The 27,195-nt window shown below is 55.3% G+C and overlaps 7 protein-coding genes across 7 annotated transcripts; 2 read left to right on the forward strand and 5 right to left on the reverse strand.

Annotated features, from left to right (window-relative positions):
• Positions 1 to 356: 356 nt before the first annotated feature.
• On the reverse strand, positions 357 to 3,473 carry SPBR_09107 (uncharacterized protein; the record flags this gene model as incomplete). Its single annotated transcript, XM_040767233.1, has 3 exons — positions 357 to 1,245; positions 2,398 to 3,238; positions 3,314 to 3,473. 3 exons carry the CDS (start codon positions 3,471 to 3,473, stop codon positions 357 to 359), a joined length of 1,890 nt encoding a protein of 629 aa, XP_040620965.1.
• Positions 3,474 to 4,905: 1,432 nt separating this feature from the next.
• Positions 4,906 to 5,961, reverse strand: SPBR_03008 (uncharacterized protein; the record flags this gene model as incomplete). Its single annotated transcript, XM_040761311.1, has 1 exon — positions 4,906 to 5,961. The coding sequence occupies one exon, from the start codon at positions 5,959 to 5,961 to the stop codon at positions 4,906 to 4,908; it is 1,056 nt and encodes a 351-aa protein (XP_040620966.1).
• Positions 5,962 to 7,059: 1,098 nt separating this feature from the next.
• On the reverse strand, positions 7,060 to 10,872 carry SPBR_02210 (structural maintenance of chromosome 3 (chondroitin sulfate proteoglycan 6); the record flags this gene model as incomplete). The annotated part of the gene is made up of 3 exons (XM_040760513.1): positions 7,060 to 7,824; positions 7,912 to 10,741; positions 10,835 to 10,872. The coding sequence occupies 3 exons, from the start codon at positions 10,870 to 10,872 to the stop codon at positions 7,060 to 7,062; spliced, it is 3,633 nt and encodes a 1,210-aa protein (XP_040620967.1).
• Positions 10,873 to 13,772: 2,900 nt separating this feature from the next.
• SPBR_02168 (TATA-binding protein-associated factor) lies at positions 13,773 to 19,768 on the forward strand (the record flags this gene model as incomplete). The annotated part of the gene is made up of 3 exons (XM_040760471.1): positions 13,773 to 13,783; positions 13,845 to 13,862; positions 13,978 to 19,768. 3 exons carry the CDS (start codon positions 13,773 to 13,775, stop codon positions 19,766 to 19,768), a joined length of 5,820 nt encoding a protein of 1,939 aa, XP_040620968.1.
• A 595-nt stretch (positions 19,769 to 20,363) lies between these two features.
• SPBR_02664 (cell division cycle protein 37) lies at positions 20,364 to 22,058 on the forward strand (the record flags this gene model as incomplete). The annotated part of the gene is made up of 3 exons (XM_040760967.1): positions 20,364 to 20,387; positions 20,479 to 21,834; positions 21,891 to 22,058. The coding sequence occupies 3 exons, from the start codon at positions 20,364 to 20,366 to the stop codon at positions 22,056 to 22,058; spliced, it is 1,548 nt and encodes a 515-aa protein (XP_040620969.1).
• Positions 22,059 to 22,298: 240 nt separating this feature from the next.
• On the reverse strand, positions 22,299 to 23,251 carry SPBR_03082 (uncharacterized protein; the record flags this gene model as incomplete). Its single annotated transcript, XM_040761385.1, has 2 exons — positions 22,299 to 23,085; positions 23,196 to 23,251. 2 exons carry the CDS (start codon positions 23,249 to 23,251, stop codon positions 22,299 to 22,301), a joined length of 843 nt encoding a protein of 280 aa, XP_040620970.1.
• A 443-nt stretch (positions 23,252 to 23,694) lies between these two features.
• SPBR_02230 (uncharacterized protein) lies at positions 23,695 to 27,195 on the reverse strand (the record flags this gene model as incomplete). The annotated part of the gene is made up of 4 exons (XM_040760533.1): positions 23,695 to 23,798; positions 23,868 to 24,737; positions 24,826 to 26,892; positions 26,961 to 27,195. The coding sequence occupies 4 exons, from the start codon at positions 27,193 to 27,195 to the stop codon at positions 23,695 to 23,697; spliced, it is 3,276 nt and encodes a 1,091-aa protein (XP_040620971.1).

Below are 27,195 nucleotides of genomic sequence, written 5' to 3' on the forward strand. Positions count from 1 at the left end.
CTTGTATTGAAAACAAAATAAAGCTTCCAGACGGTAGTATGAAACAGACGTCGAGAGGCCGTAGGTCGTTTTGTAACGGAGTCACGGCGCTAAGTCGAGCCAAACTGGCTGTTTCGCAAGAAGAATTATATGAAATAAGAATAAAGTAAATGGCAAGAAAGTAAATGGCAAGAAAGCAAAAATAAAGTATCATTATCTCTCCTTATTTGTTATATTTTGTGGGTAAACTAAATTCAAAGATCCGAAACTGCCACTCAAATTCAATTTTGTGGTCCCTACCGCAACACCATTGAACCATCGAGTCATAATTTAAAAGAAATTGACAAGAGGGTATCATCCAAGTAAAACCACCCCAATCATAGATAGAACTTGTTGAAGCCCCATAGCAAAAGTAGTACACTCGCTGCCCGGATTTGAACACCCAAGTTTGTTGGACTCAGGTGTATGGCCGGCGGCTCCTTGGCGGCCGTCAAAGAGTCATCATCGCCATACTCTGGGAGCTCATAGTGTCCAGAATCAAAAGCGGCTAAACTGGCGTCGATACCGATGACGGGGCCTCTTATGCTTGCAGGTAAGGGCGAATGTCCCCCATACTCCGCAACACGGTCTCCGAACAGTAGTAGACTTAGAAAGCGGGTAGACTTGTATGTGTGTCGAGCGACAAGTAAGAAAACAACGGTGATGCTAACAATCTCGAGGCAATGTACGGTCGCAATCTTGGCTCTGGAGACGTTCTCCAGGAAAGAAGCGCCTTCTTCAACGGCGGATGGATACAGGGACAGGAGTCGGAGGTGGCCGGTCCCATTTCCAGACAGGAGGATGTGGTTGTGCAAGACAAATAGTTCAAGAGCCATGGTGCCCAACGCTGCTGGCAACATCATGTATCTTGCACGCAGCTGGCTGTGGCAGTTCCGCACAACGGCGAAACAGGCAACCGCAACACTCGTTATGTAGGGATGCGATGTGTCGTCTTCAACAAGCGGCGACATGGATGTAGCGCTGGCAAACCCGAAAAAGAAGACGGAGCTGAATATGACAATCATAGTCTGGATAGGAGCAGTAAATTCATCCCGGTACAGAACGGCAATCAAGACCCGGTCCAACCACCCCGCGTCCTGGCTAACAGAGTTTCGGACACGTACATCGTCTGGCAACGAGGTACCGAAGTTGGGGTTGGTGCTGTTCGTCGAGTTGGCTCGGGCTCGACCATCGAAGAGTCTGACTCCGTTGATGCTCGGCCCAGTACTGGTATGTGGACGTACGTTTGATTCGGAGAATTTTCCAGAAAGAAACATTCGTTCTTGTTCCTGCTGGCGCTGTATTCGATCGCAGACAATGGCGGCTCGCTGTGCGACCACGGCGACCACCATACCCACATACGGCGCACACCAGTTTGTATAGACAGCCACGCTCATGTCTTCGACAGCCCATGTCGTTCGTTCGTCAAACAAATAAGTACCCGCCTTGTTTATGGTCTCAAAAAGACCGAAGGGCCCGGGATGCAAGCCAATATATACGAGAACAGTGGCGGATACACAAATTCGGAGCAATAGCAAATGAGGTCGGCTCCGATTTGTGTGAGAACCGATTCGTAGCGTGATATAGACGATGAGAAACCAAAAGGATATAAGGCGGGGGAAGTAGTAAAGACGAGACACGCTGTTTGCAGTCGCCGTATCGGGGCCGTCTAGCATAAGAGCCAGCAAGCACGGTAGGATATTAAGGCGAAAAAGAACTGACGCTACTCGGTGGAACGAGAAGTCGTTTACTCGCAGAAAATAGGACGCATGACCGAAAGCAGACAGGAAAAGATACGATGCAGTGAAAAAGCCAGACCATCTGACAACGATGGACGTTTGGGTGGTGTCCTGGTATGCGAGGAGTAAAAAGGCAACCTGCATAAGGCCCTTCCACTCATTCGAAATGTGTCGAGGTAGAAAGTCTACCTCTGACAAAGATGCCCGATGCGGCGATGTTGGTGGCGGACCTCTCAATTTCCAGACGTATCTTTTTTGGTAAACAAGGAACACAATCACCGACAAGACCGAAACAAAACATAGCCAGCCCACATTGTAATGCTTCTCTGACTTGGCGAAGGCATGTGAGCGATCGGCTATATAGCAATAGAGGGCGGCAAGGCCAACAAATGTGCATGATAAATGGGATGCCAACAAGGCAGCTCGGCCTTTGAAAACAAATATGAGGGTGGGAACAAAAATGGCAGCGCAAAGGATGTACCAGAGCAGCCTCTGTGCGCGGGCAGGTGTTGGATAGGCGGCACAGCACGTCGTCGTATGGACGAGGCTTGGCACTGGCTGATCGGCAGCAGGACGCCCGAGAAGTAGTCCATTGCAGCGTGCGTTTAGCGGGATATCGATCCACCGCTCCGCAACGGACGCAGTGACATGCAAGCCCGTGTCCTCATAGGCTTCGGGAATGTGGTTGGTCATATCGTTGTAAGAGGTCAGAATGTGGGACTGTACGGCGGGTGACACATTTGCGAGGTAGTTGTTCATGCGCTTGATCCGATCCGGCGAAATCGCTTCGGCACGTCCAGGCAGAAGCATCTCGTACCGGGGGATCGTGACCGGCGCGAGAAAGACGTAATTTGCAGAGTGTTGTCCGTCAAAAGGACGCACCTCGTCACCCATGACACGGGTCACTCGATCGGTTGCTGTGCAAAAGGTGTCGAAATATTTGTCGTCCGCTGCATTACGTGCAGCCCAGAGTCCGACCGATCCTATGATGACCAAATCTGGCTTCAATTCCGTGCCAGCGTGCTTGTCGCCGCCGGGCTCCATCATACGGATCTCGTCGTCAAGCGCCGTCGAGTTCAGCCACGGGTCCCAAATAAAATGCAGGTGGACCGTTTCCGAGTCAATGGCCAGGTCATGTCGGGGGTTGCTCTCGGTGAACGTCGTTCGCAGAAGCCATTCGGCCACCTCGTGCTCGAGCCGGGTCAATGCGGCAAAGAAGAGCACACGCATGGTCGTGTCGCCGACAAAGAGCACGCGCTTGCCACCCAAACACTCACGGATGTCTTCTCGCGAATACTCGTGCATGCGGCAGCCGGCCGGCTCCCACTTGTCAAACGGCCGTGCCGGAGGCGGCTCGCGGCCCTCACGCTGGAGTGTCTCGAGCTGCTCATAGTCTGCGGCGGCATTGACCTTTGGAGGTGCGTATGGTGGCCAGGAGCCGTGCCGTATGAGAGCCCGGCACCTGTACGGATCGGCGGCGTCTGCAAAACTGTTAGCTTGTGTCTTTTCATAAGCCCATTCCACCATTGTTTCGTTTTCATATGCTGGCCACGTACTTGATAAGGCCTGCAGAACAAGTCCCAAACAAAACAGCGTCAGTGACAGGCGCACGATGACATTGGCGATACCATGGCCTACGTCGAGCAGGCCACAAATAGTGCGGCCGAGCAATATCACGGACCGCGTCCCAACTCGCAGCGGCGCTCTCCACACCATCTCCGAATCACCATGCACAGGAAGCGATGGGGGGAGAGTGGGAAAAAGGCACGCGATCACTATTTCCTTGGCTCATGGCATTTGAGGACCTTGTTAGGAAGATATGGGGATAGGCAGACTGAAAGGATGACGTAACAGTTCTTGAAGAATGGGAGGCTAAGTACAACATAGAAGAAGGATGACAAAAATAGGACGCAAAGGAGAAAGGCACCGCAGTATGAAGGAGAAGCGCTAGGATCGTGCCTTCTCTGTGACCGATAGCTTGATGGGGAAGGAGCTGTGGGAGAGAGTCGGGAAGGAAGGAAGCGTCTTTTCTTTGGCTGTGTCCACCACAAGCGCAATCGTTTCATCAAGCTAATATAGCTCGCACGAAACACTGAATTGCTTCCTCTCCCAGCAGTATTATTACGCCAAAGTTATCCGAGTGTGTGGTATGCATACGTATGCTCGTTTTGTTCCTCGGATAGCCGCAATTGGATCCACCCACAATTGCACATTACGAAGTACAAGTAAAAGCCAAGAGCTTTGCCAAGCCAGACTGAATGGGAAAGAGCGCACGCGTTTCCGCACTTTCCAAACAGACACTGTTACAGTTAGGTCTGATAGTGTTGAGTGAGGAAGGCACGTCTGACAGATCACTGCCTCGTCTACTCACTATGAGGAGACAGTAGCTATGATGTGAGTTTTTAGCGCATGTACGTTGTTGAGGCACATACGACATACGGATTATGAAATTGCGTATATTTTGTTTGGCCTTTGCATCCCTCTCGGACAATTGGTGTAAGTCGACCCACTGTCGCGTGAGGTTTAGAACCAGGCGGGTCGAGACTGCTAAAGGAAATCCTTGTTCCCGGTGAAGATAGGGTGAATGTTGGGTGCTTATCAACACGTGATATAGCTACCATAATATCGTGCACCACAATTTCATTTTCTCACTTCAAATTTTCTCCCAGTGCACCACTGACCACAACAACACACCATTCTCCATGTACTCCGTATGCTGATACGCCATGGGACGTCGTGCACGACGGCGTTTCGATACAGTATGGCAATGATATATGTCGCTATTACTGATATACATACAAGCCGTCTCTGCAGCGACCAGGTTTGCTTCGTAGGTCTCGCTTCCGAGACAGCACCTTTCTCTCTTTTTTTGCTTTTTTTTTCTCCATCTCTTCACTGTCTCATGCCAATCTCGACCATCTGACCCTTTTTCATATCCTACGGCTGGTCTTGAGTTAGGATGCGGGTGACGCTTGTGTTCTCCATTCGGGGCGACATCGGTGGCAAGCCGTACTAGACAAGAGCAACATCCAACACTCTTTGAGTGCGGGCCCTTCTTTCTGTGCATCTATGGAGGTTTCCTGCAATTAAGTTGTTGTAACATCTAATACAACCCCGATTCCCGGCGATTGAATCGACCGATCCATCCCTACAATGCCTGGGATGCGCCCACCACGAATACCAACGCCATCGTCCTCCAGAAAACAGCCTTTTGGACAGCCAAGGCCACGCCGGTGCTCCGACTGGCCGCGCCCTGCTGCATCTCTTGCGTGATTGTCCGGCCCACCGTCGTCGCCGCCGTGAGACCGTTGAGGTTGTCGGCCGTGGTGATGGCCGGTCCGCGGTTGAAAAAGTCGACGAGCAGAAACGCAGGCTTCGTGCCGCCCCATTGCGTTGTGCACCGATTGGCTTGCGCACCCAGCGTGCCCGAGATGCCGTCACCGCCGTTGCTGCCGCCGCCGGTCCCCGTCGTATCCGGGCTGTTGGTGACGTCAATGTCGCTGACGTCCGGGATCTGGATGGTGCTGCTGACCTTGGCGTAGGCAAAGTGGTTGAGCAGTGGCAGCATGCCGCGCCTCAAGGCCGCCGCAGCCGATCCTGCTGAGGGCGGACGGTCCAGCGAGCAGTTGCTGAACTGGACGAGGTTCGTAACCATGTAGGGCGTCTCAAAGACGTGGTCAAACTCGTTGAGCAGGTACGGGTAGCTTGCGTCGGCCGCAATCGAGGCAATAAACGTGACGAGACGTGTGTTGGCGGCAATCATGGCTTGCAGCGTCGGCCAGCCCGCGGCGCCTTGTTGGCTGGCCGAGCGCGCATAGCCGTACTTGGACAGGCCGGCTTGCTGGAAAATGCGGCCAAACACCGCCGCCGCCTGGTTGTCGCTGTTGACGAGGAGCAGCGTCACGACATCGTGCGGATTGGTGTCCATCCATCGGGCGACGAGGCCCAGCCATGTTTCCAGGAGGCCGGCGTTGAGCAAACCACAGCTTGTGTGGCAGAGAAAGAGGGTGCCGTTCAAAAAGTGCACCTGGGCCTGGAGCAGACGGACGCCAGCCGAAAGTGCCAGTGTTGCATTGAAGAACTGGTCGCCGGCGATGGCGCTGAGCTCGTGTGAGTCGCGAAGAAAAGCGCTGTCGTGGGCGCCGAGGTGAGTGACGCTGCTGTAGCTACGGCCGCACAATAACGGCGAGTTGTTGCAGGCCATTCCTGTTGATGACGACGATGACGACACGGGTGATGAATGTGATTGGGATGGCGATGGGGTGCGTCCACCAAGGCCCGCTGCCGTCCCTGATGCGCTCGGACAGCCATCACGGCCCGCTTCATCTGCATCTGCATCGGGTCTGATAAATGGCTCGTTAGAAAGCGGCTTGCTCTGGATGTCAAGGGTGCTGCCGTCGGCCGGGATGGCCGATGCCCTTAGTACAGGCAATGCCTGTAAGAGAAGGAAGAGCTGCAAGGGAGGTTTCATTGCGTGCTATGTCAGTACTATGTGAGAGCATATAATTGATTTTGGATACGATTTTTGTATCTGGAGATGGCAAAAATGGCTGAATATCATGTGTTTGTGATGTGGAAAACTAGGGAACATGAAACGAGATGGCTTAGATATGGCATCATTACTTGTGGTGCGCCAGCTAAGACGAACAAAAGGACCTGATTGTTTGGTAAACAGACGGCTTGCCAAGTATAAACACAGAAATCTTTGGCGAGCCTGGAGGACGACGATATTAACCGGCGTGTGGAGGGCGCGAAGGAAAAAAGACGTGGTAAACAAAGGGCGTCCTTGGGCATCATTGGTTAGGCTGAACTTGACCATTTTCTTCAACCATATAAGTGCTGCCCATGTTATAAGGCTGCCCTTAATATGTGGCACAGGACACGACACCATGCAATACGCTTTACACTCGGGTTTGTTGGATATTCGTCCGCAGGACACACAGGCACAAACGGCAATGAAGCCCAGAGAGGCCACATCTGTACATTATGATACTCGCCAGTGGAGACACGAAACACACCTAAGTAAAAAGAAAGGACCTGCACAGCCCGCCGCCAGGCACGACGCAGGAGATGGAAGTCGGACATGAGTGCATGGAAATTGGAAACGAAATAAGAGGCAGGCAAAGAAAATTAAAACAAACAAAAAAAATACAAAGGGGACATGAGTGGAGGGAGAAAAATAAAGACCTCCTCCCATCCCGTCCTTTCCGACCAGCACGCCTTTCATAAAACACAGAACAACAAAAGAAGCCCACGACAAACCCAGACCGACGAAATAGCCTTTGCAGCGTTTCCTTCTCTCTTACTGCTTCTGACCGTCCACAAAGTTCAGCGCCTCCTCTGTAGCCACGCACCCAATCGAGCTCGTCTTATTGGTAAACGTCACACCGTAGCACTTGTCGGCCACCTGCACAATCTCCGGTCGGAAGGTCGTGCAGATGAACTGCGTGCCTGCATCCTTGGAAATGGAGGACAGCAAGCTCGCCACGGCCGTGCGGTACTGCGCGTCCAGGTTTGCGTCGACCTCGTCAAAGACCACCATGGGGCTGGGATCTGTCTGCTGGATCGCAAACACCAGGCACAGCGCGCACAGACTCTTCTGGCCGCCACTCAGCTGCTGCACCTTTTGCTGCTCGTCCATGTGCTTCGAGTTGAACGACACGCTGATGCCCACGCCCGTGTAGCTTTCGACGCTGCGGCGCTGCCTCCGCAGCGCCGACGACCCGCCGGCCGCTTCGTCGTCCTCATCGTCGCCGTTCTCCTCCTGTTGCCGGCCGTCTCGCCGCTGGATCACCAAACGGCCGTGACCGGCCGGCACCAGCCGCTCAAAGATGGTGGCAAACTCCTTGGAGATCTGCTTGAATGTCCGCTCAATAGACTCGTCCTTGACGCGGTCAAGATGTGCCACGAGCTCCTCAATGGAGGCCTGCGACGCATCAAGCTCTTCACGCCGCTTGAGCAGCTGCTCCTGCTGGTTGGTGAAGCTGTTGTACTGCTCAAACGCCTTCTTGTTGACGTGCCGGTATTTCTTGAGCGCTTCGAGGACGGTCTTGAGGCGTTTCGAGATCTGGGTCGGTGTTAGTTATGGAAAAATCACATACGGGGACAAGCTCCATAAGGAGTGCAGAGGGGTGACGAAGGGGGCTAAATATACCTTGGACGGGTCCATCCGCTCGTACTTCTCAAACGCCTCCTCGGGAAGCACACCGAGCTCGCGAATGTTCTTGGCGGCCTCGGCCAGCTGCTGCGTCAGAAGTGCCCGCCGCTGCAGGCTCTTCTCCATCCGCTTCTGGCTCTTCTCCAGGGTGGTCGCAATCTCCTGCTGCTTCCGCTCCAGTTCGACCTTGTTCGCCTGTAGATCGCTAATCTCCGCCTGCTGCTCGTCCATCTCGTTGAGTGTCTCGCGCAGCCGCGTCTCCTTCTCGTCGAGCCGTTTCTGCAGCTTCTTGAGCTCCTTTTGCGCCTCGGCGTAGTTGCCGTCGCCGCCCACCGACGTCATGGTCTCAAACACCTGGCTTGTGAGCTGGTCCTCCTTCATGCGAAGGTTCTGACGGAGGTCAACGTCCAGAATCTGCTTCTGGCCCTCAATCTCGCGGCGCCGGCTGGTCGCCTCGTTCACCTGCCGCTGCAGCGCCTGGACCTCGTTGTTAAGGTGGTCGAGCTGCTGCTCTTCGGCCGCCGAAAGGGCCTTTTTGAACTCGGATTTGCGCTCGGCCTCGTGCGACTCGAGCGACGTCGCGTACTCTTCCATGCTCTTGTTGATGTTTTCGTAGCGGTTGCTCAGCGTATCCTGGCGCGCTCGCTCCCGCTCGAGCTGCGCTCTCTTGGCGCTGAGCTCCGCACGACTAGGCCCGAAGCCTTCCTCGAGCTGCCGCATCTGGTGAAGAATCTTTTGCTCTTCGCCGCGGGCGCTGGTAACCTCCTGCTCCTTCCGGTCCATCTGCCGCTTCACGTCGTCGGCTTGCGCCACGAGGCTGTCGTGTTCGCCGCGCCACTTGTTCATGGAACGGATAGCTTCGAGACGCGACCGAGATGGGTCCACGTAGCCGCCGGTCATCGTACCCGTGCGCTTCGTCGTGTCACCCTCAGGCGTGATGCCGTCCACACCGTGGCTGCGGCCGTACTGGGCGGCCACTGACACCGTCGGACAGACAACGGTACTGCCAAACACGTGCTGGAAGGCCTTTTCAAACTTCTTGTCAAACTGAATCTTGTCGACCAGGGGGAGAGCATCCTTGGCGCCCTGCGGGAAGTTGGCCTGCCGTGGGCGCAGCTGCTCAAGAGGAATAAATGTGATGCGGCCACCCTGCTGACGGTACAGGGCATTGGACAGGAGGGTACTCGTCTCCTCGTTGTCGACAACATAATGGAACAGGCTGTTGCCAGCAATGACCTCTGCGGGGATACGGTACGCCTCGTTGACCTCCATCAGGTCTGCCAGCATACCATAGGCACCTGGAATGTCCTTCTCGCGCTTCATGCGCTCAATGGTGGCCAGGCCCCTTGCTGTTGCGTTGTCCATCATGTTGCTGAGTGTGCGGCTGGCCTTGTCTCTCTCCTGCCGGGCGTTTGATATATGTGTGTTGAGCTTGTCGTCTTCGCGACGCAAGGCCCTCCGTTCGTCGTCGAGTTTCTGCACTTTGTCCTGTGCCTTGGATAGCTTGTCGGCAAGCGCGGTGCGGTCGGAACCGAAGCTCTCAATGCCCTTCCACAGATCCTCGATCTCGGCTTCGAGCGACTGAATCAGGCGCTTCGCCTCCTCCGTCTCTTCGGCAGCTGACACACGGTTGGCCCGCAGGGCGGCCAGGGTGCTGTTCAGCTCCGTAAGCTGGCTATCAATCCACCGATCACGCTCCGACTTGTTCTTGAAGCGATCACCTTGCGACTGCTTGTTCAGGAGGCGCTGGCGGCGGGCGTCCAGGGACTGGAGCGCCTGGCGACCCTCGGCCTCGGCGGCTCTGCGCTTCTCGAGATCCGGGAGAATGCGAGCCAGCTGGCTCTCCTTGGCGGCAATCTCGGCGCGCACAGCCTTGAGCTCGGCGTCGTGCTGCTGCCTCGCGCGGTCGACAGCGTTCTGGCTGTCGGCAAGGCTCTTCACCTTGAGCTCCGCCTTGGCTTTGCTGCGAGAAATGTCTCTGCATTCCGATTCAAACTCTTGGCGATCCATGTTGAGGATGTCCACGGACCGCTGCAGCTCTTGGAGCTCACTGTCGATCCGCAGAATGGCGTTTTCGCCGTCGAGGAACAGCTTCTGGCTCGCGCCGGAGTTGTCGGCGCCGTCCTGGCGCGAACGGTCAATCTCCTCTAGCGCTTCTGTCAAAGCGACCTGGTGGTGGTGGTGGAACGCGTACTCCAGGCACCGCCGTTCACGATCCTTCTCCTGAAAACCGCGCAGCTCTTCCTTCTCTTCCTCGAGCTCGCTCATCCGCGACCGGATATACTCCAAAAGCTCGTCGATCTTGGCTCTCTTGTTCTCCGTCTCACCCATAATCTTGAGCGACTCGGCACGCCGGGCCTCGTAACTCTCGGTACCGGCGACCTCCTTGAGCAACTTGAGGCGATCGGACTCCTTCATGTTGGTCAGGGCCGTGACACGGCCCTGGGGGACAATGTAGTACGAGTTCTTCAGCGAGAAACCAGCCGTGTCGAGCATGCTCATGACCTCGCTCCGCGTCGACACCTTTTTGTCCACGGCATACTCGTCTTTCCGCAGGCTGATGGTCCGGCGGAGCGACACCTCTCTATTGTTCGTCTGGAAACGGTTGTCGCTGTTGTCGAAGATGATCTCCACGTAGGCGGAGAGGACGGCAGAGCCCGAACCCTCGTGCAAGAGGGCCTGGCGCTCCTCGCGGCTCAACTGTGTGTAGGCGTCACCGAGAACAAAACGAATGGCGGCAAAGAAGTTGCTCTTGCCCGAACCGTTGCGACCGACAATGACATTGGTGCCGGGCGAGAAGGGTTCCATGACCGTCTGGTCCTTGTAGCTAGAGGGAGACGCGACATGTTAGAACAACAGGGCGGGCGGCCACGGCAGAATACATCCCGCGATGTCGCGGTTGACGCGGACAAGGACATACCTCTTGAAGCCCTGGATAATGAGCTGCTTGATATACATGTTGGCGGTGGGTGCTGCCAACGGGCAGCGACGTCGCGCGTTAGATAGGGGGAGGACAGTCGGATGTCGAGCTTGCGCAGAGCGATGGGCAGCGGCACGGACGACAAAGGCGACGTCAGCGGTGACCGGAGGGGTGATACTGCGCGTCCGTGAATTGAGTCGGCTCCGTTCGTTGTCGCGATTGTGGATTCTGCAGGCGTCGGTGGCTACAGCACGCACGCAGTGATGTGCTAAATGGGGAGTCGACGCGTCGCGGGCGCAAAGGGAATAACTGATGCGACTAAACGCACGGGCCACGGACACGAGCGGCGCGGGGCATAACAGGCGTTTACTTGTGTTTCAGTGCCGGTGTCACAGCAGATGGTGTATTTGCAAACGCGACCATTTCAACTAAATCACGTGATGTCTTTCGTCTGACGAGTTGTCGTAAGATCCAGGGGATGCAGGGGCATGGCTGAAGCGTGTTGCAAAAGCCACTGTATTACGACGTATTTGTATGTTGTAGTGCCCAAACAGAAGGCACGTAAAACAAATGAGACCTAAAGAGTGAAAGGAAAGAGCGGTCGAGCAAAATGCGAATTGGAGAGTGCGAAAGTTCACGTAAACGCTTCGAGAAGGAGCCCACACACTGCGTTGAAAAATGCACAAAGGTTTCACGTACGGATACAGCAAAAAAGACCTCGAGTTGTGGAGGATCAGCGACAACAGTGCGAATCGGAGCAAATTGTGATGGGCGGGGACTTCTGGGCTGTCCGGGGACGCAGCTCGTTGCAAGGGGTATTTTTTATTTTATTTTCGGGAGCCGTCCCTTGATGTGCTGTTTCGCACGGTCTGGCCAGGCCGAAGCGCTGCAAATCGACGCCGTATTCGTGCCTGGGGCTGGCTCAAGATCGGATCGGTCGGGTTTGCCCTTGAGGCTGTGAGGCACAGGCGGCATGGCTTGATGCAGACGGGCAGTTTTAACGAGTCCTTGCAGGTGACCACGGCCGAGCCTAGGCGCAAAGATACTTGTCTGGCATGCAGCGGTTGTAAACGTCGTACGGAACAACACCTTATATTTTTATTAATACGTTGTACTTCATACGTTGTATCTTACCATAGCATCAATCCATTTCAAATAGTCGTTAACTCGACATGACAGCTGCGTCTCTCATGTCGACTGCAGTATTACGCCTTTCTCGAGATCAGCAGCGTATCAGATAGAAACGTTTGGAATGTGAGTAAGACGCCAAGTACTTCGGTTCTCTCCATCATCGCAGAAACTATCAAACCGAAGCGCTCGTTTGGCCAGGCACGTTTTGGCGCGCCCAGTACGTTGCTACGAGGCTGTGGCCTGGCCGTTGCTCTTCTCTCGGTTGTCCGTGATGGGATGTTCTATACGCCAGCCACGAGCCATAGTGTGGCATCATGTTCTCGGCGCTTGCTCAGGCAGCAGCAACGACAAGCAGGCACCGATCATATTGGGCTATGCGAACCCGCCGAATTATGACTGCGACGGACCATGTGGTCTTCAGACGCTGCAGTGTCAAGATGCATCTAGCGGCAAATGATTGACCGCGCACAAAATGCCACAAAACAGAAAGTGGTGCACAAGAAAAAGAAAAACAATCGAAAGGCGCAGGCCCAGTTAACCCCGGACGGACAAAGTAACCTTAGTACAGGTTGAAGATGAAAAGAGCACGAAGCGAAGAGTGCCATGATGTTTGTGAGCTGCCAATATTTTATGCTTGGTAGTGGAGAGTGGTCTTGTATTGTTCAGGCCAAGTGTCGGAGAAGAGGGAAAAGACACTTCAAAAGGGCAATGGCGAGCAAATTGATACGAATAAAAGACGAGCGAAACGAACCAGCCAAGTCAGAGCTTTGGGTGGAGAGGCAACTGACGCTAAGACCGTGCGCGGCCTACCCGGCTCCTGCTGGCTTAGAGCCGGTAGGGGGCGGAAGGGAAAGTTGAAAACGTGTATAAAAATACTGCATTGTCATATAGACCGCCGCCCGCCCACTCTTTTTTTTTGTCTGCTGCTGTGTTGACTCGCGCCTTCCCTGCCAAGTTTTGCTGACTGCGTAGCACAACACCGCAACGCGTAGGAGCCACACACCAACTCGCACCACCCATCACTCGCCACGCGCTAGTCCTCCGCGCATGCTCTTTCCCAGCCAGCGGCACGGCAGCAAATAAAAGTACAACATAACCACTGGGCGCCGCCACTGCTGCAGCTACAGCAAGCTCTTTATTTTCCTATTTCTTTTTGCAGCGCATCGTCCCACGATTGATTCGCGCCCTGGCGGATCTCGATTTTATGTGAGTCTTCCTATCGCTGATTGATATTCATCTCATGCCGCCCTATTCTGCATCTCGTTCATATCCCAATCACTTGGGTGACGAGGTTGCATGCATTATGCGCGTCTTTCGTCACCAAGTCCTCCGCTACTGCCTTTTCACGATGATCCGCTGCACTGGCGTGGTGTGCGATCATATTATCACGTGATGGCACAGCCTTGGACGATTCGCCCTTCACCTCAAGTTCATCCCATCATGACGTTCATCTCAACAGGCGCAATCAATCATGTTTTCACACATTTGTTGCCACCGCGCTACCTACCTCATATGTACCTCACATGCCTCTTTGTTTCCGCTCCCCTTTCACTTCCCTTTTTCATCATTCATCCCTTACGGCCATTTCACAATCGCATGAGGTCGGCTAGGGCCGCTTTTCTATTTATATTTACGTGCCCCTGCCGCCGTTTTCTATTTTATCCATCTTCCCCCTGTTACAAACGTCACTTCGATCATGTTTTAACCCATCCAGAAACTAATACCAGCGACAGGCCGCAAAAGTCGATGCGGCACAGCGCTTGTTTGGCTCTTGCCTAATTCATAATCTCGACATGAAAACAGCAACATGGCGTCAAGGTTGGTCACGTGTATCACCCTCTTGCGCTTAAGGGTAATCTGCTAACCTTTGTCAACTTAGGCTTGATCGACTTGTCACGTAAGTATCATTGATGTCGTCACGCTGCCTCGCTGTCGTTCCTACCGAATCGCCATGACCAACAAAAACCAGGTCAACCCTTCCTCCGACTTGCTCTGCTAACACATGTCCACAGCATCCTTGAGACGGGCAGCACCCGCCTAATTCGGGACACAGCCGTCAACCAATTGGCCGACTGGCAAAAACAGCACCCGGAAGAGCTGTTCAATCTCATCGGCCGCGTTGTTCCCTACCTCCGCCACAAGGACTGGGAGACAAGAAGCACAGCAGCCAAAGCGCTCGGCAAGATTATCGAGCACTCTGATGCCTTTGATCCGAATGCTGGCGGACCCGAAGAGAGCGCCCCCGCAGAATCCAAGAAGGAGGAGGGTGGCGCGGGTGTGAAGTCAGAGGGTTCACTGGACGGAGTGGCCAAAGACGGTGTCGTGGATGTAAAAAGAGAAGAATTCAAAGACTTTTCTTTTGAGCAAGACGAGCTCTATGATCTGCGGACGCTCAACGTCAACGCCGTTCTCAAGTATGGGCGGGAACTGCTTCGGGGCGGCAATGTCGACCTGGCACTGGCCGCACTAGACCCGCAAGAACGTCTAATACACCAAAAAAAGACTCTCAACGGCCGCTTAGGCTTGCTCGGTCGCGTGTTTGATGATGATGAGATCCCGGTCCCGTTGGAAACGTTAAGTGCTGCAAAAAGCGCCGTGAGCGACGAGAACGGGCCCCCGACACCCCGGCACCAAGCCGGTTCCAATGGCTCGACGCATCGCGAAGGCAGCGAGGCCAACGGCGCATCAGCCAATGGCAACGGTGCTGGCCATCAGCAGTCCGATGAACCTGGCCTCAGTTCACGGCAGCTCAACGTTTTAAAACGCAAGCGGAAGCGCGAGCTGCAAAAGGCCGCCCAGGGCAAGAGCGGATTTGGCGACTTGTCTATCCGCCGGAGTGCCACGAACGGATCCGAAGGTTTTGGCGACGAAACTCCCTTTGGCGACGGCGACGTCAAAAAAGGCGACAAGGTCAACGACTACTTCAACCTCGAGCGCCCGTCGGATGTCGACGAGGATTCCAAGGTCGTCTCCGAGTTCAAGGGCCCCGTCGTCCCCATCAGGTCGGAGATTGAGATGGACGAAACGCTGGAAGGCCTGGAATGGCCCTACGAGCGGCTGTGCGATTTCCTCAAGGTGGATCTCTTCGATCCCCACTGGGAGACGCGCCACGGCGCGGCCATGGGTCTGCGGGAAGTCATACGTGTGCACGGCAGCGGCGCTGGCCGCGAAAAGGGCAAGACCCGCAGCGAAAACAACAACAACAACCGCAAATGGCTCGACGATCTGGCCTGTCGCCTTTGCTGTGTCCTGATGCTCGACCGCTTCACCGATTTCAGCTCCGACACCTCGGTGGCACCGATCCGCGAAACTGTCGGCCAAACTCTCGGTGCCGTCCTCTTTCACGTGCCGCCCGAGTCCATACAAGCGATATACCGCATTCTCTATCGTCTTGTCATCCAAGAGGACCTAGAGCTCGAGCGCAATGTTTGGGCCGTCTGCCATGGTGGCATGGTCGGCTTGCGTTATGTCGTCGCCGTGCGGAAGGACCTCCTCCTCCAGGATGGCGAGATGGTTGACGGCGTCATTCGCGCTGTTATGAAAGGCCTTGCTGATCACGACGACGACGTCCGCTCAGTCAGCGCGGCCACCTTGATACCTATGGCGAAGGAGTTCGTTAACCTGCGGCCCGGCTCTCTTGACTCATTAATAAATATTGTGTGGGAGAGTCTGTCCAGTCTTGGCGACGATCTGAGCGCCTCCACCGGCAAGATCATGGATCTTCTCGCAATTTTGTGCGGCTTCCCTCAAGTTTTGGACGCCATGAAGGCGTCAGCTGCGCAGGACGAAGAACGGTCCTTTACACTGCTTGTGCCGCGCCTCTACCCTTTCCTCAGACACACCATCACGTCTGTGCGCCTGGCTGTTCTCAAAGCCCTGATAACCTTCGTCCAGATCAGTGACGATGACACAAAGCACGGCTGGCTGAATGGCCGCATTCTGCGCCTGGTGTTCCAGAACATCATCGTGGAGCGGGACAAGGAGACTCTAGCGATGACACTGGACCTTTGGTCTGCCCTCGTGCGCTGCCTAGCCGCGACGAATCCGGCTGTCTTGGCTAGCGAATTTAAGCCACACGTCGATGCCATGATGCAACTCACACTGCACCCGATCGGGATCTCTCGCAATCCCATTCCAATGCGGCCCGAGCTGTTTATGAAGCCCTCGGGTAGCATGTATGCAGCCCCCAGCAGCTGGGTCGCATCTACCTCTACAGCTCGCAAGTCGTCCCCTCCAGAAGCTGGCGAGCGAACGGCCAAGCGTCGCCGTAAGTCGACGCGCGTGGACGATGTGCCGGTGACATCGAGCTCCCATGATGTGGACGGCGCCATAGTGCAAGGTGACGTTGACGTCGTTGGCATCGAAACTATGGTGCGCACACGCATCGCGGCTGCCACCGCGATGGGTTTGATCATGTCCCTTGTGCCGGCCAGCGAAGTCGATATGTACGATGCCAGCGTGCTACCCGCACTAACGTCGGCTCACTCGACGACCCAGCTGATTGCCTGTACTGTGATCGAAGAGTACGCAAAGGATTGCAAGGAGCCTGCTGACAGCAAACGCCTTGTCGAGCCCCTGCAAAAGATTGTGGAGACTGAGCGTCCGGCACACTACAACGACCTCGTCAGCTTCATCCAGCGTGTCCGTTCGCAGTGCTCGCAGCTTATCCACATGTTTCGCGATCATGGAAAGGTATCAGAAACGCGCTTGCCTCGTCTTGCACCGTTGTGCCAAGGCGAGCCTGCTGCTGGACCTGAGGCTTTCTCTATTGTTCACGCTGAAAAGGTGATCGGCGACGATTTTGACAAACTCAAGAGAATCATGGCACCTGGCCAACGACTGATTGCCAGCCAACACCTGGCTGAAGCCCGTGAGAGCGCGTCTGCTGCCATTGCGGATGCAAAAGCTGCCAAAGAAGCTCGGGATATCCGCATCCGAGCTGCCGCTGCCTGTGGCCTTGTTGCTATGAAGGTCTTGCCGAAGAAGCCGAGCCCCCTCATCAAAGCCGTCATGGACAGTATCAAGACCGAGGAGAACCACGACCTGCAGAGCCGCTCGGCCGACACGATCGCCCACCTCGTGCAGCTCTTTACTGAATTAGGCCGGCGAGGCCCAGCCGACAAAGTCGTCTCGAATCTAGTCAAGTTTTCCTGTGTCGAAGTGGCCGAAACGCCCGAGTTCCCCGTCCACGCTACCAAGCTCAACACGATTCTCTCTATGCACAAGGAGGAAGACCGTGTTGACCACGCCGATGCCGCCAAATGGGCCAAAGAGGCCAAGGCTGCTCGCGTGACACGCCGTGGTGCCAAGGAGGCGCTGGAGATCCTGTCAAAGATTTTCGGGCCAAACATACTCGAAAAGGTTCCCAGCCTGCGGACCTTCATGGAAGAGCCCCTGCGGCGGGCGTTCACCGGCGAGCTGCCAGCAGAAGCCCGCGATCCCGAGCAGACCTTTGGCCAGGAGATTGTAGACGCAATGTCGGTCATCCGCACCATGACGCCGACGTTTGATCCTGCCATCCGTCCCTTTGTCATGGAGATGGTGCCCCTCGTCATCAAAGCTCTGCATTCGGAACTGTCCGTCTTCCGATACATGGCCGCAAAGTGCATGGCGACTGTCTGCAGCGTCTTCACTGTCGAGGGTATGACGGCCCTGGTTCAAAACGTCTTGCCTTCGATCAACAACCCCGTCGACTTGCACTTCCGGCAAGGCGCCATCGAGGCGATCTACCACCTCATCGCCGTTATGGGCGATGGCATCCTACCATACGTTATCTTTTTAATTGTACCTGTTCTAGGCCGCATGAGCGACTCTGACAATGAGATCCGGCTCATTTCTACGACATCATTCGCCACCCTTGTCAAACTGGTGCCCCTCGAAGCTGGTATTCCTGACCCTCCAGGTCTCTCCAAGGAACTGTTGGCCGGTCGTGATCGTGAGCGGACATTCATCTCCCAGCTCCTGGATCCGAAGAAGGTCGAGTCGTTCACCATTCCTGTGGCCATCAAGGCCGAATTGCGGTCGTACCAACAGGAGGGCGTCAACTGGCTGCACTTCTTGAATAAGTACCATCTACATGGCATTTTGTGTGACGACATGGGCCTTGGCAAGACGTTGCAGACCATCTGCATCGTAGCGAGTGACCACCACCAGCGTGCCGAAGAATTTGAGAAGACCGGTGCGCCTGATGTCCGGCGCATGCCGTCATTGGTGGTGTGCCCGCCCACGCTTTCGGGCCATTGGGCGCAGGAAATTAGAACTTATGCGCCGTTCCTCTCTGTTGCCGCGTATATTGGCTCGCCCGTCGAACGCAAGGCCCTCAAGGACAGCCTTGGCAAGACCGATATCGTGATTACCTCGTACGATGTTTGCCGCAACGATATCGAGGTGCTGGAGAATCACAGTTGGAACTACGTCATCCTCGATGAGGGCCATTTGATCAAGAACCCACGCACCAAAATCAGTATGGCCGTCAAGAAGCTTGCCAGCAACCATCGCCTGATTCTCACTGGCACGCCCATCCAGAATAACGTCTTGGAGCTGTGGTCTCTGTTCGACTTCCTCATGCCCGGATTCTTGGGTGCCGAGAAGGTGTTCATGGACCGCTTCGCCAAGCCCATTGCCGCGAGTCGGTTCAGCAAAGCCTCTTCAAAAGAGCAGGAAGCTGGTGCGCTGGCCATTGAAGCCCTGCACAAGCAAGTACTTCCCTTCTTGTTGCGGCGACTCAAGGAGGAGGTTCTCGAGGACCTGCCACCCAAGATCCTGCAAAACTACTACTGCGATCTCAGCGAGCTGCAAAAGAAGCTCTTTGACGACTTCACCAAACGCGAAGCCAAGAAGATCACAGAAGAAGCAGGCCGCGACGACAAGGAGTCCAAGCAGCATATCTTCCAAGCTCTCCAGTACATGCGCAAGCTCTGCAACTCGCCGGCGCTCGTCATGCGGCCCGGCCACCGGATGTACGACGAAACACAGCGGCTGCTGGAGCGCCAGGGTTCGAGCGTCGAGGATCCCAACCACGCACCCAAGCTCACGGCGCTCCGCGATCTGCTTGTCGACTGTGGTATTGGTGTTGAGGGCGATGGCGACAACAACGACCCGCTGTACCAGCCAATCAAGCCACATCGTGCTCTCGTCTTCTGCCAGATGAAGGAGATGCTCGATATGGTGCAAAACACCGTGCTAAAGAACATGCTACCATCTGTGTCGTACCTGCGCCTGGACGGTTCCGTTGAGGCCAACAAGCGGCAGGATATTGTCAACCGTTTCAACAGCGACCCATCCTACGATGTGCTGCTCCTGACGACAAGCGTCGGCGGACTGGGTCTTAACCTGACGGGTGCGGACACGGTCATCTTTGTCGAGCACGACTGGAACCCGCAGCGCGATCTGCAGGCCATGGACCGCGCGCATCGCATCGGCCAGAAGAAGGTTGTCAATGTGTACCGGCTCATCACGCGCGGCACGCTCGAAGAGAAGATTCTGAGTCTGCAGCGGTTCAAGATCGACGTCGCGTCCACGGTTGTCAACCAGCAGAATGCAGGCTTAGCCAGCATGGACACCAATGAAATCCTCGACTTGTTCAATCTAGACGAATCCGGACCCAACCTCTTGACGGATAAATCTGCCGCCGGTGCCACCGGTGCTTCGGGTCGGGAAGAGGACATGGTGGACATTGAGACGGGCGACGTGCGGCAGCCCGGCAAGAAGGCAGCGTGGCTGGAGGAACTCGACGAGCTGTGGGACAACCGGCAGTACGAGGAAAGCTTCGACCTGGACGGATTCTTAAAGACGATGAATTAAGGACCACTCGAGGGGAACAGGCGAAGCGGTTGTACAACACGAAGCGAGCTCGTCCTTTGAAATAGACCATTGGCAAGCAAGGGTAGTGCACGAACGCGTTCCTACGTCATGCCTTGCCTGCGGGAATGGAGGGAAAGTAAGATGTACGATACAACTATATATTATTACTAGCGAAATTCACGAATGAATAATTTTTTGTTGCAAAAGAACTGCAGAGTATTATTAGGAAGGAGCATACTCGACTTCACTACGGATTATGTCGTAAGTGCACAAGTATTATGCACTGGACAGGGACAGGCAGGTGCGAAACAGCTATTATCGATAAGCTTGCAGGTGCGTCTTAATTTGGTAGTGGTGTGCCATCATCTATTCTGTACTACCCCACCTTCTAGCACTTTCCACCTTCTGAACTGTCCACCACTTTGCGCTGTTCAGAACGGAACTTCAAGGAATCCTCACAAGAAACCTCAAATCAATTATTGAAGTCCGCACCCACCAACTTCCACCCTTCGTCAACCCTACAGGAACCCTTCGATCCCTTTGACGAGCGCAACAACCGATTTCATAACCCGTATCCTCACACTTAAGGCCCATCATGCCTGTCGATTATAGCAAATGGGTATGTATTCTACCCAAGACAAGCATTTGGTTGCCAACAAACAGAACAAACAGACCCTCCCTGCATTATACTGAGCTCTTTTCTTCTGCAGGACAACCTCGAGCTCAGCGATGACTCTGACATCGAGGTCCATCCCAACGTCGACAAGAAGTCTTTTATCCGCGCCAAACAGAGCCAGATCCACCAGGAACGCCAGCAACGGCGACACCAGATCGAGACGCTCAAGTACGAACGGCAGGTCAACGACGGCCTCACGAAGCGCATCGGCAGCCTCTTGAAGGCACTCAAGGCGCATGGTGACGAGGCCAAGGCGGCAGGGTCCTCGCCGACCGCAAAGTCGGCGGGCGAGGTTGCGTTCCGTGCCGTCATGTCCGACGCCGCCGCACTCAAGCCCGAAGACGACAAACCGCCACAGCCGCCGGCCGACGTGCACTCCAACGTGGACCAGACCACCACGTACACGCAAATGATGGCGGCGCTGCTGGACCAGGTCAACAAGGCGCTGGAAGAGAAGAAGGTCGAGGGCGCAGCGCGGTACGATGCCATGGTGGCGGAGATTGAGGAGCACCAGAACAAGGTGGCCGACCTGCAGCGCCAGCTGCTTGAAAAGCTCGGCGAGCTGGAGAAGGAGGAGTCGCGCAAGATTACGAGTGATACCTTCCACACGGGCTTTGATAGCTCGCACGTGAACAAGTCGGCTCCGAGCGAAGGCGCCAACACGAGCGGTGGCGGCAGTGGGAAGCCCGAGCTTCTGAATCCTGGCTACAAGAGCGCAGACACTACGGAAGCTTCCTCGTCATCTGCTTCCAAGCCGGGTAATGATGACGGTGATAACGACGACCCGAGCGAGCCGACTGCCCTAGCACGCAAGTTTGCGGGCATTGCGCCCAACAACCACCTCGAGAGCAGGTCCTTTATCGCCGCCAATCCGGAGGTCCTGGCCGAGAAGCACGAGGAGGGTATCCTGATGCTGGCCTTTGATGCAGAGATGGAGGGTAAGCAGGACACAGCACGGCGCTGTGTGCACCAGGCTAAGCTGCTCGAGTACTGCCGCACCCTCGGCCGTGACGGCGTGGTGCTCTTCTTCAAGCGCATCGAGACGCGCGACCACAAGGCGCACGACCTGTTCTATGGCGACGTGCAGGACACGTACGTCAAGATCATGACGCGCGTCAAGGAGATCAAAGCGCAACAGGCCGCCGGCACATCAACCGAGGGTATAGAGCAGATCCAGCTGCACGCGGTGGAGCCGGGCACGGTCATCAACATCCGTGTCCCGCCAGCTGACTCGGACGATCCCGAGGTGGCCAAGGCGCGGCAGATCTTTGACGGCTTTGCACCGGACATGCGCAAGGCCCTCGAGTCGGGTAGCCTCGACAAGGTCAATGAGGTGCTGGGGCGCATGAAGGTGGATGAAGCCGAGGCCCTTGTCGGTGACTTTGGCGAGGTATGACTTGTCCCAACCGCAATCTTTTTTTTTGTCGATTGCTAACACTCGTATAGGCTGGTATTCTAAGTCTTGAGGACGAAATCATCGACGCCACGACCGAAGAGGGGCGAGCACAGCTCAAGGACATGGGCCGAGACGACTTTGTAGATGAAAAGGGCGTTGCAGTGGATGCACCACCGACAGTAGCAGCAGAGAAGGAGGAGTACGGTGACCCAGAATAATTTGGCCAGTGTCATTGGTGTGTTGTTCCGTACGTGACGCTACCTTTTGTTTGATTGTTTTTTTTTGTTTTTTTTTGTTTTTTTGAAGGACGCGGCAATGGAGGGGGTTCATAGCCTTTTAAGAAATTATATCATGTTTTTTCTTGTTACTATTGGGATCCAAAAAGTGATATGTGATGTGTATCATTGGAGTCATTATGTAATCTACACCCTGCTCGCCCAGTCTTCCAATCTGTCGTCTCAAGACACTGGTGCAACACGCTTCTCAAAGCATACCGTGCATACCGTCTGACCCTGCACGCCTCCAAACTGGAAGCTCGGGTACGCCACGCGGCCTGCCTTGACCAGCCATGCGCCGCCGTTCTGTGCGGCCCGCTCGCGCTCTTCCTCGTCCTCCATCCATGCACAGAGCTCCGTTTCGGTCCAGTTGCAGCTCGTAATCAGAAACCGGCCACCCGGCCGCAGGAGGTTCAGTACCTGGGCGCGGTACTGGACCTCAACACTGGGACTCCCGTCGGCGCCGCCGTCGTCATTGTCCCGAGTTGTGTTCCCGAGGCTGATGGCGTCAAAGGTGCCCTTGTCCAAGACCAGGTCCCAACAGGCCGCGGCCTGGCCGTCTTGGACGAGCTCAGAGGCCGATCCCTGCAGCATGTCCCAGACGGCGAACGAGATGGGCAAACCGTCCGCACCCGCACCCGCACCCGCCTCTGCATCGGCTACCTCGCCAACCACAGATCGTGCCAACGACACGCTGGCTTCACTGTAGTCTACACCGAGCAGCTTTACTTCGGTGTCCCCGTCTGGCACTCCATCGGCAAAAATCTCGTCACGGACCGCACGCAACAGAGATCCGTTGCCGCAACCCAGATCCAGAATGGTCCGGGCGTTCAGGTTGCCTTCGTCGTCCAGCTCGGCCAAGAACTGGACCATTTTGGCCTCGGCGTCTGCGTCATCGAACCAAACCGTGCCCGTGTCTTTGGGGTTGCTCTCATGGTTGGCCAGCTCAGTAGCATACAACTTGTCCCAGCTGGTAACAAGGGGGGATGTTGTCAATTGCCTTTTGTTCGTATGCATTTACAGGGCCACTCACGTATATATAAAAGGCGAGTAAGGTGACTGGCATATAGGAAGACTCACTATTCCTTTGTTCCTAGCTCGGAAGGCTCCAAGTGAGCAGGTCTTGGGGCCGGCATAATTGATGGGAGTTATAAGCTTGGATAAAATATATTTCGTATAAAGTCACATTCGACACAAATATTGGTTTTCGTGACTACGAAATTTTGTCACTGGTTGATACGGGCTTATGAGCGCTGTAACAAGCCGCGTAGTTAAAAAAAATCGGCAGAATGGCTCACAACGCCACTAAAGGCGGTGAGCTGACAAGCATCATATACTCATTGTTCCAAGACGCTACCAAAAGCTTGTCTTGCGACTGCTCGTAAACACATTACAGTAGCAAAATGAATTCACAATTTCGCATGGTACAGTCAACCCGCCAAAGCAAACCACCAAAATTTTGTTAAATAGGATGTAAATGCCGAAAGATCGCCGAATACATCGAGAAGTTAAAAGAAGTACATGGTATCATTCAACCCTGTTGGGTTACCGTTCTCCGACCTTTGTTGTAAGTGTTCCTCTACAATGTCCACACAGAGGCCTTTGCTAGCACCTGGCGACCGCGGACTTCGACGGCAACAAAGCCTGCAAAGCGCACCTTTGGCATATCGTTGGAAGGGTGTGCTGTTTCGTGTTAGTACAGGTGGGGTACAATGGGCACTGGTTCTGTTTTATCAGGTCATAAATGCTTACCACTTCGCGATGCCCCAACGTGCTCATCGTCGTTTCCAGCAGCACCGTCGTCTGTTGCTGCATCGTCCTCGTCCTGTTCAGCATCGCCGTCCGCGCCTGTGTTGAGCGGTGGCAGGCCTGCTTTCTCAACATCCATCCACTGTGGCGAAACGTAGTCGAGCGGCATCGGCAACGAGACTACTACATCGCGACTCTCCATAGGCAGGTTGGATGCAATACCCACCGCCAGCTCCACAATCATGCTCGCACTGCCGTCGACGCCAGGGGGAGGGGTTTCCGACATGTACTGGTATAGGTACGAAGTCAGGTCGGCAACTGCTTGTTGAGTAAACTTGACCCGGTTTTCGTTGCTCTCCGGTCTTGACAGTGTGTCCTGTAGACCCTCGAGGGTGGCCATCCGCCAGCTGATAATCTTGTACGTCAGGGCATCGAACTCCTCCTGGCTGCCAAACTTCTTCGAAGAACCACGGATGTTTCGTTCAATTTCCTTCAGCTGGTGGCTCAGTTCAGGGTCGAGACCAGGGTGGAAGCACCGGTTGAAAACGCATTCAACAACCCATCGGCAAATGATAGCACGGCCAACAGCCGTCATTTCCTGCTTCCCCGTCTTCAGCGCGTCAGGGCTGGCATAGGGCTCGATCCATTTCGGCAGTCCCTCCCAGTCCTTGCGGATGTTGAATGACAGGTTGGTGATAGCACCATTGAGGCGGTTGAAGCGTGTAGCATACTCGCTGTCATCCAGAGCAGTACGCGACTGAGACATACGCTGATTGGCAATAGCATTCTGCAGGTGCTCAATCTGTCCCGTGAGCTGGTCAATTTGGCTCTTGCCCTCAAAGTACAGGCGCTTCACATTCTTGTACTTCAACGCTGTACGAGAGAACATATTGTGTTAGGACCGCAGCATACAAAATTGGTCTCGCAACCAGTGTCAATATACCAGTGTAGAGAAACTTACCAAGTTCCTTGAGAGCCTTTTCGGAGTCAGCAACGGGCGCGTCGCGGTCCCCGGTAGAAGGCTGTGGGCTGGTACGGCCATCAGTAGAAGCACCTTCGTACTGCCGTTGATCGCCAGCACCCCGGTAGCCTTGAGTCGGGCCACCAGAAGTACCGCTGGACCCCGCTGGCAAAGGAGGCAGAGGGCTCAGGCTTCCTGGTGGGCCTGAGGTCGACAGTGCACCTTGGTTGTGGCGGTACGGCGGCGGCTGACCGCCTGATGGTTGAGCGGACCGATCATTGGTATCTTGCGACCGACGGTTGGGCGGTGGGCCACCAGGTGGAGGTGGCATGGTGTCCTGTTCCTGAAGCAGTTCCTGGCCGGATGCCGGGTTTTGCAGTGCCTGGCCTTGTTGTTGCGCTGCCTGAGCGGCTTGAAGCTGGGCCGGTGGCTGCTGTTGGTGCTGGGCAGGTGGGGGCGGGGTTGGCGCTAGGTCTTGAAGTGCGGCTGTCTGGCCCAGTGGAATCTGACGGTGCGGATCCTGAGACGAATAGGTGTTACCAGCAGATGACGATGTTTGAGCGGCCAGCTGGTCGGCTTCAGCAACGGGTGATTCGTGTGACACTTGAGAGATTGTCTCTGGGTTGGGTGTGTGCTGTTGCAGAAGAGAGTGCTGCTGCTGCGGAAGACCAGTTGTGCTTAAGTGACCAATGAAACCCTGGTGGGGGGTGTTGGTGGAGATCGCCTGTGGCTGTTGGTACTGAAGGGCGGGGTATGGGTGTTGTTGTTGCTGTGGGTCAAATTGGCCCTGTCCGAAGGCGGTGTTTCCACCCTGTTGTTGCAAAACGACCTGTTCTGACGGCGACACTCCAGGAGCCAGTTGCTGGATATATCTGCCTTGTGCGAGCTGCGCAGCGTGGCTGTTGCTTTGCCGGCCAATATCGTCCGGACCGTAAGGGGACGTTTCCTGCTGGTCAAGGTCGCCAGTATGCACGCGGCGGATCGACGGCGGTGGCGGCTGATCGTTGTCCGAAACTGGATAGCCTCCTCCCTGGTTGTCACCAGCAAATTCTCCGATCCCCTGGAGCGGTGACGGCTGCGTGTTGCCTGGGTTTCCAGCCGGATCCGCCCCGATAAAATGCTGCTGCTGCTGCTGCTGCTGCTGCTGCTGCTGCCCTTGGAGTGGCCAACCCTGCTGAGACGGGTCGAGAGACAGCTGCGAAGGTCCAGTACGCAAAGAAGGCGGCTGCTGGCTCAGTCTCTTGGACGGTCTTCGAGCAAGACCTGCTGAGTTGTTGTGGACGTTTTGTGCAGCAGGCGGCGGTCCAGGCTGAGGCAACGACGGTGGCGGTGGCTGTTGTTGGAGCTGCGAGCGCCCGTTTGAATCCGGGCCTGAACCACGATTGGAGCCTGAGCCACCTCCAAGGAAATTCTTAAATAACTTGCGAGTGGTCCGGCGTGTTTCTTGCGCGGGTGGCGGCGGCTGTGGCGGGCTCTGGACTCGTTGCTGCTGCTGCTGCTGAACCTGCTGCTGGTGCTGGTACTGGTCCTTCAGTGGAAACTGCGGAGGCTGTCCAGCAAGCGGCGAAGAGATGGGAAGCGTTCTGCTCAAGTCATCAACCGACGCAGCGCCGAGAGACGAGGACGAGTAATGTTGATGTGTCTGCAAGGGTCCCACCTGCGTTGGGTAGCGCTGCGACTGTGACCGTGACACCTGCTCGAGGTATTCCAGATTTGTCTGTTTCGTAAGGAGCGGTGTATGCGGTTGTTGTCCGTCAAACCCAGCCGTCGACGTGTTGCCGGCAGGAGAGGCCACGCTGGAAGGAAGCTTGGTGCTACTGGACTTTGTCAATCCAGGAGCCAATGGTGGCGGGTACTGTTGCTGGTTTTGCTGGTGCTGCAGCTGCTGCTGTGCCTGTTGCATGCGTTGCTGTTGCTGCGACGAAAACTGCTGCTGCTGTTGCTCGTCCAAGAGCTGCGACTGGCGTCTCCCGAGCGTTTTTTGCAAAGAGTCAAATGCAGGCAGGTCAGTGTTTGAGAAGGATGCGGCTATACAGTGCGCGTCAGCTTCATGGCCCGAGAGTGTGGCTGGGTGCTAGAGGAGGAGAAAGAGCGTCATCCTGCTCGGAGAAGAGAAGAAAAAAAGACGTAATTACCTGTAGCAGGCCCAGGGTCTTCGCCGGGGCCACGACCGGGTCCAGGTCCAGATCCGGGCGTATCACCAAAAGGATGCTGCTGTTGCTGCTGTTGCTGCTGTTGCTGCTGTCGCTGGAGCAGGGCAGGCGGAGGTGTCTCTTGTTGTTGCTGCTGCTGCTGCTGCTGCTGCTGCTGCTGTTGATGTTGATGTTGCTGAGAACGGCTGCTTTGTCTGCCAGAGAGAAAGGAAGGCAT

This window comes from Sporothrix brasiliensis (genome assembly GCF_000820605.1).
Source record: "Sporothrix brasiliensis 5110 chromosome Unknown Cont17, whole genome shotgun sequence".
Classification (NCBI taxonomy): domain Eukaryota; kingdom Fungi; phylum Ascomycota; class Sordariomycetes; order Ophiostomatales; family Ophiostomataceae; genus Sporothrix; species Sporothrix brasiliensis.